The sequence below is a fragment of the Lynx canadensis genome, chromosome D1, assembly GCF_007474595.2.
Source record: "Lynx canadensis isolate LIC74 chromosome D1, mLynCan4.pri.v2, whole genome shotgun sequence".
Lineage (NCBI taxonomy): Eukaryota > Metazoa > Chordata > Mammalia > Carnivora > Felidae > Lynx > Lynx canadensis.
In genome coordinates this window covers 89,029,415-89,044,098 of record NC_044312.2, presented here as the reverse complement: position 1 = coordinate 89,044,098, position 14,684 = coordinate 89,029,415, and the positions used below count along the sequence as shown (strand labels likewise).

At 38.3% G+C, this 14,684-nt stretch overlaps 1 protein-coding gene across 1 annotated transcript in view; it reads right to left on the bottom strand.

The window, feature by feature from the left end:
- The window catches only part of PDHX (pyruvate dehydrogenase complex component X), a 72,132-nt gene that overhangs the window by 41,043 nt on the left and 16,405 nt on the right, over positions 1 to 14,684 (bottom strand). Inside the window, exon 3 of the mRNA XM_030332022.2 lies at positions 2,170 to 2,270. Coding sequence (XP_030187882.1) covers positions 2,170 to 2,270 — 101 coding nt within the window. The remainder of the gene's footprint in view (positions 1 to 2,169; positions 2,271 to 14,684) is intronic.

The window sequence follows — 14,684 nt, the reverse complement described above, 5'->3', positions numbered from 1 at the left end:
CTAATAGATGTGCGGCATGTCTGTACCAAACTACAGAGGCCCAAATGAATACTAACCATTCAGTCGCGAACAACGAATACAAATTATTAGGTAAAAAAACAGACTGACATGCGAGCTAATGGTCACCAAGAGCTGGGTGAGTAATTGTAATAATGATGAAGACAGCAATATATATTGACACTTGGTGGGCAATAGGTCTTGTAATGAGTATATACGTATTATCTCAATCTCTACTACTATCCATAATGTAGATAGTATTGTCATTATCCTCATTACTAGGAAAAAGGCACAGAGAGGTTAAAGAATTTGCCAACTATTACATAACTAATAACTAGCAGAATTTATTAGCTATATGAATCAGGCAGCAGTTTAACTCCAGAGCCTACAATCTTAGCTGTTACAACACATCATTACATGTTCTAGAAGAAACAAACACGCTCCATCAGTGAATATATCATGTAACCCTAAGTAGGCTTTAAGCATTTTATTTTAATTTTCACAAAAATGCTACTATTTCATTATAAAAACAATATAGCTATTATAGAAAATTTAGACAATAAAGAAAAATAGAAAATATGGGGTAGGAGGATCTTAGTTCCATCCCCCAAAAACAACTGACATTTTTACAACACTTTAATCTTTTCTATACATGTTTTTCTTTAAAGTCCTATAAGATTGGGGCACCTGGGTGGCTCAGTCGGTTAAGCGGCTGACTTCAACTCAGATCATGATCTCAAGGTTTGTGGGTTTGAGCTCCACAACTGGGCTCTCTACTGTCAGTGCAGAGCCCATTTCGGATCCCTGTCTCCTTCTCTCTCCCAAAAATAAATAAACATTTAAAAAAATTTTTTTTAAGTCCTACAAGATTATAATCACTGCCCATATACAATTTTTAAATTTTTTAAAATGTTTTATTTTTGAGAGAGAGAGCAGGAGCAGGGGAGGGGCAGAGAGAGAGGCAGACAGAAGATCTGAAGCAGGCTCTGCGCTCACAGCAGAAAGGCCGATGGCTGGGCTCGAACTCATGAACCACAAGATCATGACCTGAGCCAAAGTCAGATGCTTAACCAACTGAGGCACTCAGGCGCCCCTGCCCATATACAGTTTTAAAAGTGTTTTTTCAAAAAAATTTAAAAATTTTTATTAATGTATAACATGTAAAGAAATTACATTTTTTTCTAGAAACAATTTTTAATGGCTACATGATATTCCATGTTTTCTTCTGTTAACTAACCTTTCTTTTATTGCTAGACACTTTGATTGAACGTCTGTACTAATAGCTTCCACTTCTAGTAATAGCATTACAGTATTCAAGGCATAGCTCCATATTTTAAATTAGCGATAAAGCAAAGATTGCCCAGAGAGGAATATTCAAAATTACTGCATCTATTTAAATTGGGATCTCAAAGGAAATGACTTCAGTTTTGCTAAACCCACAAGTATATATATATCATTAAAAAGCTCATGAAACAGAAAATATACTATCAATAGACAAGACTGTCAACTCAACTATATTTAAGTATGTGAAAAATACCACATATGTATCTTTTTATATAGATATTTTTAAATGATTGCAAAAATGTCCAAACTGTAAGGATGAGTCAGAGTTGGACCAGGCCACTGAGTGAGGCTATGAAACCTATAGACAAGAATCTGCACTGGACAACTTAAGATATTCTTGTCTGGAGAACAGGAGCTGAACAGATGGTCACTTTACATACTTCCAATCCTGGGAGTCCTGGGGACAGATGAAGAAAGGATTTCTTGATTTCGTGTGATACAGTAAAACGTTCCTTCTTTCTGGTTTAACTGACTACAAACTAGGAAACTGCTAGTGCTGAGCTTTAACCTATTGCTTTGTCTTCAAATTCCACCTCAAAGAGCCTTCTCTCCTCTCAGGCCAGAATGCTTCTCATTCTCTATGAAGAAACCCAAAACACTGAGTACCATTGTCATGGTTGAAATATTTCCATGTTGTCTGATCATCACTGGCTATTATCAGACCTTAAAACTCAACTATTTTAAACATCTGAATTAAAAATGTATTATGTACATACAGATAACACAACACTGTAAATACAGTGGTAAAAATAAAGGGTGACTCTAATTCAAGGAACTTCCCATTTAAGAGATCTTCATCCTGTTGAAGACATCAAAATATAAACTTACCACTATTTTGGCCAAGATGCCATCATCACTTGCATCTAAGGTAACCACAGCTTTGTCAGTCTCTATTTCACATAAGGCATCTCCAGCACTCACAGCTTCACCTACAAAACAAGACTGGGTTTGTTTTGTTTTTTTTAAAAAAAATATGAATATTAGTATGTGGGCTGGAGTGTGCTTAAGTAAAACATAAATAATAAATACCAAAATATTCGGTAGCTACCTCTGGGCTATAGAATTACAAGTAATTCTCATTGTATATGTGTGTGTGTGTTTGCATGTGTGTATAAATGTATGGTTTGCTGTATTTTCCAAAAGCTCTATAATGGACATAAACTATATCTGTTATAATAAAAGATAATTACAAAAGATTACTGAGCAAATGTTAAAAAATGAAGTTTACATTTTAGAGACAATAGTAACGAATGCATATTCTCCTCCAAACAAATCAATTCCAGACCCATTCCTTTCTTTTTAATATATTTTGACTATCATTCCATGAAGAGAAAAGTTTTACAATCAATAGCGCTTCTGGGTTAACATTGTAGGGTGAGTTCAGAAACCCTGTTGGCACTGCAGAGCATAAATAAAGTATATTAAACAAAATGAGACAATGTCATAGACACAACTGAGGTCAAATAAGAAACACGTCTGTGCAACAGAAAGTATGGAAACTCAAAAATGTTGAGCAGTACCTGCCTTGCTGTTTCTGGACCCAGAAGCAGGTGTGTGTGTTGTGTGGAGGGGGTGATCAGCGGGGAGAATGCAGTGGTTTTCTTTGGAGTAAAGAGAACTAAAAGTGATTTGCTGAAGTGATTTGCAAATGAGAATCTCCCCTTAAAGCCAGGGCTGGATCAGTGCCTTTACTCAAAATAGGGGGCTGATTAAGTGGGCAATGAAGACATGTTGACTAGGACTATGGCTTTACAAAGAACTGCAGTAGTCTAGGAGGTGGGGTACAAAACACTGCCTTAGTACCAGGATCTGAGCCAAGCCCCCCTCTGTCTCCATCACTGCATCCTACCAACATCTCCAATATCAACAGCAAAATCCCTAGACTGGGAGTGAGGAAAGGGAGGGCAGGAAGACATTGAAACACAAACAAAAAGCCTTCCACTGAAAAGTAAATTACAAAATGCAATTCCAAAACATTTGAAGAAATTTAATGCTAAGAAAGAAAACCACAAAATCAATCACTGAAAAAAAATATTTCAGATGCAACTCATTTAGTGCAGCCTGCCAAAGATTTTTAAATAAGTATTTTGAGGATGCTCAGAAATACAAATGAAGGTAAAAGGCCCATCACAACAACAAGAGATAAAAAAGTGTACAGAAATGAAACAAAGTAATATCACGTAGGAAGGAAAGAATTAGAAATCTTGGAAATGAAAAATATAGTCACTGAAATAGAAACAATCAATGGGATGTACTCTAGACTGGACATAGTGAAGTGAATTAGTGAATTAAAGGTAGCATTAAGGAACTACTTGGAACTTAATACAGGCAGAGAAAAAGATTAAAAATAGAAGAGAGCACTTAAGAGACACAACACAGATTGAGGCTGCAATGTCCGTCTAATGGATTTTCCAACGGAAGAGTATAGAAGCAATACATGAAAAGATAATTGCTGAGAATTTCCTACAACGGAAAGGAAATATGTATCCTCAACATGAAAGAGCTCTGAACGAATATAGAGTAATTTTAGCCTATGGTGTATGGACTAGGAGGGGGCACCGGGAGCCTTGTAGCTTGCTAGAAATATTATGAATCTTGACTAGGCAGCGGTAACCTGGTATATATGTGTATGTAAAAATTAACTGAGGGGCGCCTGGGTGGCGCAGTCGGTTAAGCGTCCGACTTCAGCCAGGTCACGATCTCGCGGTCCGTGAGTTCGAGCCCCGCGTCGGGCTCTGGGCTGTTGGCTCAGAGCCTGGAGCCTGTTTCCGATTCTGTGTCTCCCTCTCTCTGCCCCTCCCCCGTTCATGCTCTGTCTCTCTCTGTCCCAAAAAATAAATAAACGTTGAAAAAAAAAAAAAATATTTAAAAAAATAAAAAAAAAAAATTAACTGAGCTTATACTTTATGCAATTTATGCCTCACTAAAAAAAAATTCAAACAGAAAAAGAGCATTAGACTGTATAAACATGAATCCACATGAGATACACTGTCATGAAATTCTACACAAAAACAATCTTTTTTTTTTTTTTTAAGTTTATTTTGAGAGTGAGAGAGAGAGAAAGGGTGGGAGGGGCAGAGAGAGAGGGAGAGAGAATTCCAAACAGGCTCCATGCTGCCAGCATAGAGCCCCGTGCAGGGCTTGATCTCACGAATCATGAGATCATAACCTGAGTCGAAATCAAGAGTCAGACACTCAACCAACAGAGCCACCCAGGTACCCCAAAAACAATCTTAAAAGCTATCAGAGAAAAAAGACAAAAAAAACAAAAACGGATTACTTCAATGGAATGACAGCCCACTTCTCAGAAGCTGTAATAAAGGTCAGAAGACAAAAAAGTAGTATCTTCAAAAAGCTGGGGAAAAAGAACTATAGAATTTTATATGCAGCCAAACCATCATTCACGAATAAAAGAAAAGGATTCTTTAGACATATAAAGGCTAAGAAAATTTACCACCTATTGATGAGCTATTAGAAAATGCAGTTCATCAAGAAGAAAAATAGACACAGAGGGGACCCATGGGCTACACAAAGCAAATTACTAGAGATTGACAGAATGGTAACTATTAATCATTTAAAAGCTAATTTCTGAGGGTTTAAAAAATGTAAAACTCAACTTCTAAAAAACAATAAGCTGGATAAGGGAATGTTTCGTTGATAGTTAAAGCATGCTAAGAACTTTGACATAAATAGGCCAAAAAAAAAAAAAAAAAAGGCTAACTAACTCTAGACTTTATTGGCAAAATTTAATTAAATATGTACCCAAAATACCTAATAGTGTACACCAAAAAAATATACAGAAATATAATCTACAGCATTTAAAAAAGCAGAGGAAAAATTAAGTAAAAACTTCATCCAATTGAAGGCAGACACATGAAAAGAAAAAAACAACACACAAAAATTGTAGAAATAAGTCCAAATATATCAGTATTTGTAATAAATGTAAATGGATCAAAACAACCTACTAAAAGCAGCAGAAATTATCAAAATGAATAAAAGTAAAATAAAACCTGGAGAAATGTGGCTTACAAGAGACAGACCTAAAAACAAAAACACAATAAAAATACAGGTATAGAAAAGCATGTAACATACAAATACATTCCCTCACACATAAACCAAAAATAGCTGGTATAGCAGTATCAATAGGCACACTCAATAAAACAACATGAAGGAAAATCTAAAACCCTAAGATGAATATGCTCTAGAAGTTCACTGTACAGAAACTACTTCACTGTATTCCAAGATGTTCACATAGATGGTTATATTATCTTCAGTTAAAACAGTTCAGAACCATCAATACAACTTTTTTAATGAAATAAACATATCTGTTAGATGGTATTTATGAAACACCTGAAAGGTGATTGGCCTAACCCTAAGGAGATTTTTCTACTCAACAAATATTTATTGCAAATGCATGAGGGCATTGAGGATACAGCAGTGGGTGGAAAACAGTTAAGATTTCTGAGCTCAGGAAGCTTGCTTACTACCTAGTGACAAATTGGAAATTATGGTGGGGATTAGGTAAAGTCAGAATGCTATAGGAACATTCAGGAGGGGTATCAAATTCAGTTTTTGCAAGGTGAAAGGCTTCCTAAACCAAGGAGATATATACAGATTTACATTACTATGTATATTATTTATGTGCATTATGTATACTATATACATATTTGTATGTGTGTGTATGTATATATATATATATAATCTAAGCCTGAAAAGATGAGGAGAAGACAATCAAGTAATGACGCAGTGATCCAAGAAGGCACAACATACCCAAAGCCCAGGAGGCAAAAGAGAACAGGAAACTTTGGAGGAGCTGGCTAATAGTACCTGAGAGAAGCAATGAGAGATTAGGCTGGTGAGGTAAGCAGAAATCAGACCAAAAAGGAACCTTGTATGTCATACAGACAAAGCAGATTATATCACCTTACACGCTTCTTTATAATGACAGATGTTTCCATAGTTAAAACAGATTGTATTTCAAAAGGAAAAAAAAAATCACACCCTTGTATGTTTCTGCTGTAACCATGGAAAAAACAGTTGAACTAGGCAACCTGGCCATTAAATACTTCTAGACATCTAGAAATTCTTCCCATAGGAAAATAGTAAAATGATATGTTATTACTTGTGTTCAACTATTGCAAATTCCTTTAAAAACCACAGATCAACCATCGATCAACTCAGATGTCTTCCTTCCTATTCCTGAATTCCTACAGCAGCTGTAATTAATTTGAAATGCATCACAAATTGCATTATAAAATGTTATGTTGCTACTGTTAATTTTCTTTTTCGATCGGGTTTTCCTCTATTTACCAGACTATGAGCTTCTTCACGATAGGAACAGGACACATCTTAAATGTTTTACATTCTACTTCATTACCCTGGACTCCAGCTAGTGCTTCACACATAATGAGTTTGAGATTAAAATACTTGAGGACAAAACTCCAATAATTTCACAAGTTCTCATGTCATCATAAGGTATACATCAAACTATCATTCACATTTCATTTGGTTCTAATATTTGATTTGTAGCATGCTTCTAACATTTAACATCTCAGGTAGCCTATTTCCTTTTTATGGTGTTCTAATTTTATGTACACCTATTCACGTAACATAGACATATATATTAGCTATACGAGAATGCCAAGAGAGAGAAAATAGAAACAGAAAAGGATCGATTCGCTATGTGGCGAACTTTCCTCAGAAACCACAGCAAAGTTTAAAACATCATATTATTACATGAGGGCACATTACCCCTCATTTTATGAAGCTAAGCTTTGAGTTATCAATAATCAAACATAATGTAAATGCCAGAAAAATATTTTGAGACTAATAACGAGCCATGATGGTTCGAAGTATCCTCCGTTTAGGCCCTGATCAACAATTTAGTGCTACAATTGAGAAAAGCTGCAAAGCAGAGTAGTTACAAGGAAGTTTTCCAACTCAGACACAGGTTTGATTCCAAGCTCTGACACTTAATGAGTAATCTTGACCAAACTACTTAATCTCTCTGACTCTCAGAACGGTTTTGTTTTGAATATGTAGCTGCTTTAAAAAAAAGATCATGGAACTGGAAATGTTAGGTTAACGCTTCAAATACATCTTCAAATAACACTTCACAACACGTTTAGATAAAAACGTTAGGTATGTTATGGAGAACCATTAAGAACCAGGACTCCTCCTCACTCCCTATCCTATGCTCTGTCATTCCAAACAGATCATTCAACAAACATCAGTATACAAGGCATTATACTAAGCACTGGGTAGAAACGCAACAATAAGACATGGTTCTGTCCACAAAGAGCTTGTATTCTAGAGGGGAAGGCTGAGAGGCCAGGACAGAGCATCATGGATGGTGTGAGGTGACAGACAGCTCCTCAGCGGCCAGGTTGCAGGAGATGGTGGCTCTGCAGTGTTCCTGTGTGTCCCTGCCCCATCTCCTTGTGGTGCACGTCAGCAGCCGAGGTGGAGCGGGCCCGGAGCGAGAGTGCGGGCCCCAGGAGGGGCCAGAGCAGAGGCCCGCCCGGGGGCCGCTCCCCAGCACCGAAGCCAGCATCATCGTCCGTTCCTTTGTCCAGATGGGCGGCTGCCGGAGCGGAGGACTGCAGAATAGAGAGGCTCCCTTTCTCTTTTTAAATTCTGGGCATAAAGTAGAGTCTTGATCAAACACAATGGTGATGTTTATGAACTAAACACATCCTCTGGCTTTAACAAAAGAATTCTGTCCTGCCACAAATTAGCAATACAAGTCTTTATTTAAAAGGGGTATATAGTGGTAGTGGTGGGGGAGAGCTAGATTTTATCTGTAAGACCAAGTAAATCACACCTATATGGACATTAAAGAAAAACCCCTCTTTTTAGTGCTAAGTTGAAACAGAATGGCAGCTCTGATTAGAAACAAAATAATTCAATTGTTTACACGACAAATACTTACGAGCTGCCCCTATGTAAATGACATACAAGACAGTATGGTAAAAAATAATAATAATAAAATGAGACAGACCTGCTTCACGAAGTTCCTAATTTGACTGAAGAGTACAAACAAGCAGGCCTTGCCAATCCCATCCAATCAGTGTTTCCAGCAGCGTGTGAAGACAGAGGAGGGGGCCCTACTCAAGAGTTTGCCAACCCTTTCCACTTCATTACACCCAAAAAGACATTTGTAGGACCAAAGACCCCAGGCAACTGGGCTCCTAGGCCAACAGAGGAGGTCCTGCCCTGAAGGCTAAAGGCGTGAGTAGCAGTTAGAGAAGGAAATGTCTGGGCAAAATTAATCTTCACATCCTTCTGACCTCTTACGTTTTATTACACGGCCCATTTCAAGTGCTCAACACACATGTGCCTAGGGGTCACTCACTATATGGGGCAGTGCAGATACGTAACATTTCCATCACCACAGAAAATTCTATTAAATAAAGCGGTAATCAGTAAGGGCACCCCCCAATTCTAAAATTCCGACATAACAGAAATATTAACAATAAATGTAAAAAAGTGTGCTGACGGAATGCTGTTCAGCAATAAAAGGAAGGAACAGCCTACAACATGAACGAACCTCAAAATCATGCTAAATGGAAGAAACCAGTCACAAAAGACAGATGACACATTACAGGATTCTACTACAGGAAATGCTCAGGAAAGGCAAAATATTAGAGCCAGAAAGCAGATCACACTAGGGATGGAAGCAAGAAGTGAACGCAGTCAGGCACCAGGGATCTTTTGGGTGACAAAAATGTTCTGAAACTGGATTTTGGCAAGGTCACACACGTCTTTCTACTTAGTAAAAATTATGGAACTGTGCACTTGAAATAGGTGAAATCTATGGTGTGTAAATCATGCCTCAATAAAGCTGTTAACATAGTCGTATCCTGGAAAAAAATGGTGAAGCTATCTGTGAAATGCATGTTTCAAAAGTTTTTCATTTTAGCACCACAAACATGGATACAAATCCCCAAAAATGACAGACACCAGAGCTCTCGTACGGAAGCCAGAGACCCGTGTAACTCTGCAATGGGCCCTAGTGATAACACTTCAAACAGTCATCAACCCCTTCAAAAACAGTTTCACTTCGGAATTTTATATTCTGCATTAGTGAGATAAAAGCTATTTGAGATAGTCATAATCCCCTGGAATGTCCACATGAAATGCCAGTCTCTGAGGGATAACATGAAGAGGGGCAGCAGGAGACATCACTGATGAAGCACACGCTATGTGCCAGACACTGTGGCTCAGGAAGTACTCCATGTTACTACCTCAACCGAGTTTTGTTCCACAGTGTTTCGTGAGACAGTTCATACTCTGAAATATCTCAAGAAAGAAAACAATGTCTTTCACACCCTCAAATATGCTCTCACAAAAGGGGGGGGGGGGGAATGAGAATATTTTCTTGCTTTTGTTATTCTAACAGATTTTATTTCAATTGATTAAAAAATAAGTTATATCCATGTTAATTAAACTGAAAATATCTGAAGCACATTTTTCTAAGTGACAAACCTGTAAAATAGATGGGGAATTACAGCTCAGTTCACCTTTCAAGAGATTCTGACGTTGTACGTGTTACCTGTCACTTTCGAAGTGACTTCTCTACCAATTTTATAGTGCATACTCTTTACATAATCCCAGACTAAAACTAAGTACTCTAATACTCATTATGAAACCGCTTTGCTAACTAACAATCAACAATGGGAAAAATGTATGTGCTATTGAGTATTTCCAAGACATCCATCAACAAAACGAAATGAAATTGAATTACAGAATTCTAAAGCTAGAGATACTCCTTAGATTTCAACTACTTCAACTCGCCCCCAGATATTTTCATGCCAGAGTGGGAACCCCAAAGGACAAACTGTGATTCCCAGACCAGAGTTCTTCCCACTGCCTTAGCTTAAACACACCCCCACACACCCTTCACACACCCCCATGACATTAGTAATAATAGTTGTGAATTACAGTCTCAGAGAAACACTATAGGTTTGTAAGACCAAACTACTATCCATTAAAGGTCATCAGATCATTAGTCTTTGCTTAAAAATAAACTAGATTTATAATTAGACAAAACACTATTCTTTTCTATGAAAACACATTCAGTCCTCTTCATGTCTGAAGGTCTAAACTCATTGTTTTAAATAACACTGATCATGCATTAAAAAGATCTCAAGATAATTTTTTTAAAACACAGCTAATAAGAAAAAATGGTATAAAGTTTTATGCATGAATATGTTTTTAATACAGAATGACTGAACCAAGTGATCATAAATGTATCGAGCACCAAACATACTTAGAAATACAGTCACATGTGTACAGTACATAAACATTAGTGAAGTTTTAAGTTACGCTCAAAAGATCACAATTAAATCATAAACATGGAACTTAAAAAAAGAAGACAGCGAATTACTGAATCTTTGGACCAAAGATTAAGATTACTCTCAATTATTTATAGTCTATCAGTAAACAAACATTTCTCTTCAGTTGGCGGAACACAATTTTAAGAGCAACCTTCAGGGAAACATGCTCCAGGGGCTTAAAGCATATCCTGGCTCTTCCTATGTGAAAACGGCACATTGTAAAATCAAAAGGAAAAAAGAACAGAATGATGAGACCATATGTCTCCTGGCTCTTCATCATACTCTCCATACTCTAATGGATGTGAAAAACTTACCAGATTGCCAGTGAGCTAGAAGTCTGAAAGACAAATGTGCTCCAAAGAATCCTTCTTATCTAGTTGCCTCAAAATGTGAAGAAATTTAATCTTTTTATAATAACCCTAAAAGGCTGTTCTGTGTCTGAGTCATTATGTAATGACACCAACACTCTGTCATATTGAATGTGGAAATAGCCAAAGCTCTGTAATTCATCAGGAACAAGAAACCTAAAAATAGATGCCAATTGATTCCATTATTTATAAAGGTGAAGCTTTCTTAGATACTGATAATTATTTTAAAAGATAGCAGCCACGCAGAGCCAATTGCTCAGAGTGCTTCTTAATGAAGCACTGGCTCTTTCATTTAGTGATATATGTCCTTCTCAAATTCTAGAAAATTCTCTGCTACTTTTGCCTTGAAAACTACATTCTCTCTTTTCTCCTTCTAGAATTCCTGCTACTGGATTATCGGATGATTTTCATCTTATTCCCCATGTCTCAATGTCTTGTTCATATTTTCTACTGCTTTATGTCTCTGGGCTGCATGTAAGCTAATCTTCTCAGGATAGACTTCTGTTCACTAATTCTTTGCTCAGTCACACTTCAACCCAACCTTGAGTTTTTCTCTTCTGATTTTAGAGACAATATTTTTCATTCTTAGAAGTTCTGTTTGTCCTTTCCAAATCTGCCTAGACATTCTGCAGAGTGTCTCTTTTCATATTTTCAACTCCTTCTCTTACATGTTTAGTCATTTCAAACACACATCTCTATGTATCTAATAATTCCAATTAACTTAAGTCCTTGGAGATCTAGTCCTGAGACTTGTTATGCCTCATGACCCTTGCTCCGAAAAGACTGCTTCCATGTACAATATTAAATTTGAGACTGTGAACTCTTCATAAGTGGGACTTTATCTGGGAATCTTGTATGGCTTGGATTGGAGGCTGTGTCCTTCCAGAATAACGGCTTCTGCCAGGTAACCCAGGAAGATTATCAGCCCAGAACCACTTTACCTCTGCCTGTGAGTTCCAGAAAATGCAAGTACTATAAATATGAACCTCAAAGCCTCATGAGGACATGCCTATGAGAGCAAATTTTCAAGGAAGTAGGCATTCTTATTCCATATCAAGTCAAACAAATGAATTTGCCTGTTATCATATGGCATTAAATTCCATCCATATGCTGATGACTTCACTCATGAACTTCAAATCGTACAACCAGTTGTCCATTCAACATCTTTGCTTGAATGTCTAATAAGCATCTCAAATTTACCACGTCGAAGCCTAAACCTAATTCTTGAGTTGTCTTCCTTCCCTCCTCCCCGCTCAAAAACACCTGTTCCCACTCTCATTTATTCTTCTTCCAGCTCAGGCCAAGTGGGGCACATGGCTTCAACGCCCACCGACCACTATGGATGCTGCGGGCATTTGGTGACTCCCTTTTCTTGTATTTAAGCGCTACTTACCATTAAGAAATTTGTTTTATAGTTTTTTATCCAGTAGTGAGCAGAGGCCCTACCCCATCTCTTTAGATAGTCATACTGACCGAAAGTCCTCAGGGTTGACTTTTCAAGTGTGAGCAGGCAAAGAGGGCTCTTAAATCACCTATAGTTTGCTCTTGATACCAGAGCGCTGTGAGGACCCACTCCGTTCAGTGTAATGCTACTAACAAGGCTCAAAAAAGCACACAGAAACCACTTCCTATAAAATAACCCTAAGTGTGGATACCTTGGCTTTAGGATAGGGACCCTCCCAGACTGACACACTGACGACTGGTATCGATGTTCCTTCCTATAACCTATCTGACCGCACACACGCGGCACCCTTAATGCAGCCTGAGCTACCTGCTGTTGCCAAAATATATGTCGTGATATCTCACTTCCAAGGTCTTGCCAAATCATTTACATTACCCACGTCCTTCCTCACTTTTGTGTTTATTTCTGTTTTTAAAATTTCTTTATAATTATTATTTTTTAATGTTTTTATTTATTTTTTTGAGACAGAGAGAGACAGAGCATGAGCAGGGGAGGGGCAGAGACAGAGGGAGACACAGAATCTGAAGCAGGCTCCAGGCTCCGAACAGACACCACAGAGCCTGACACGGGGCTCGAACCCACAAACCGTGAGATCATGACCTGAGCCGAAGTCGGACACTCAACCGACTGAGCCACCAGGGCGCCCCTATTTCTGTCTTTTTTAAATAAAACCCCAGTATTCTACAAGGACCAAGGCAAATAGTACCTCATCTGCAAAGCTCTCTTAGATCCCTGACACACCGCCTGCTTTTAGCTTACTCTTCCCTCTGCTAATACACTTACTGATCAACCACTTACCGTACTGGCAGGTGTGTTCCAATTACTCTGCTAGTCATAACGGGGGAAGAAGTATCAAAATGCAGATATATTCCCCACTAAGGAACGGAATTAAGTAATGCTTCCAACCAAGCATGGTCTCTAGCGCGGCCAAGACCAGTCATGGTCATCTGGGTAGCCTCAATGTACCATACCTCCTAGCCTCCATATTGGCCCAAACCATAGTCCCAAGCTCCTGCCGTGAGGTCCATTCTGTAACCTATCTTATTGCCTTTCCTAGCACTCCTAGTCTCCCTCAAAGAACGGGGGCTTTCTCTCAAAACTCTCAAGCCAATTTGGCTATGTTTCAGAAGTGAATACTTGTAGCCTTCTTCCCAATCCCCGTAACTGTCATCACTTACAAAAGTGACACCAGGAGTGTCCTGGAATCATAGCATAACTGTCACACTCTGAATTCCTGCCTACCACCTAAATTCTCTCAGTGCCATTTTATAAGCACCAGACTAGACCACTCAATACCAGCATTTGCCTGGATGACATCTGTGCCCACTGAGTCACATACAGACATCCTAGAAGTCCTTGCCAGGGCCGGTCTCTGGAATCAGACATAGCATCCCAAGCCATGTCATCCATTCTGCTCCCCTCTTTCTGTTTTTAACATTTGGTTCACTATTTCTCAAGCTGAAGCATAGTAATGGCTACGGGGAACTCATCTGGTCCATTTCTCTAACAACCTCTAATAGGGACTGGAGACACATCCTCTTTCCTCCACAAAACTTTAACGTATTGCAGACCGAGTAAAGCACAGGGAAAGATGGCTGAAAGAAGCTGTCCCCCAGTCAATACCCGCGTGGGCGCAGGTTTTCTACCATCGCACATGGCAACGGCCAGAGGGGCAAAAAAAGGAAAAGAAAGCAGCCACCAGAAAAATAAAGTCTCCTTCTCCAGATGCCTTCACAGTAATTGTCCCCATGTCCCTGCATGACAGAGGCATAATAACACACTTACTATCTAGCAGGGCTAGACTCCTTCTCCACTCTCTTCTTTTGGGAGCTTTCTTTATTATCCTTACTTATTTGTTCTTGCCAATGACATTCATAATCAACTTGCTTAGCTTCAGGAAAAACACACACACACACACACACACACACACACACACACAGAATCATCATAAAGCCACAGATTAACATAAGGAGATCAACAAATTTATGATGCTGAAACTAAAAGCTAAGTATAAGGACTGAAACACAACAAAAACCCCAAAATATTTTGCCATTCTCTGCTTGTGAAAAGATACAGGCTGAATCAGAAAACCTTTGCTACATTATATTGCCATGGGAAAATTTTATCTAAAAACACTTAGGTTAATGAGCGGAGACATGATTTAATTCATGTATT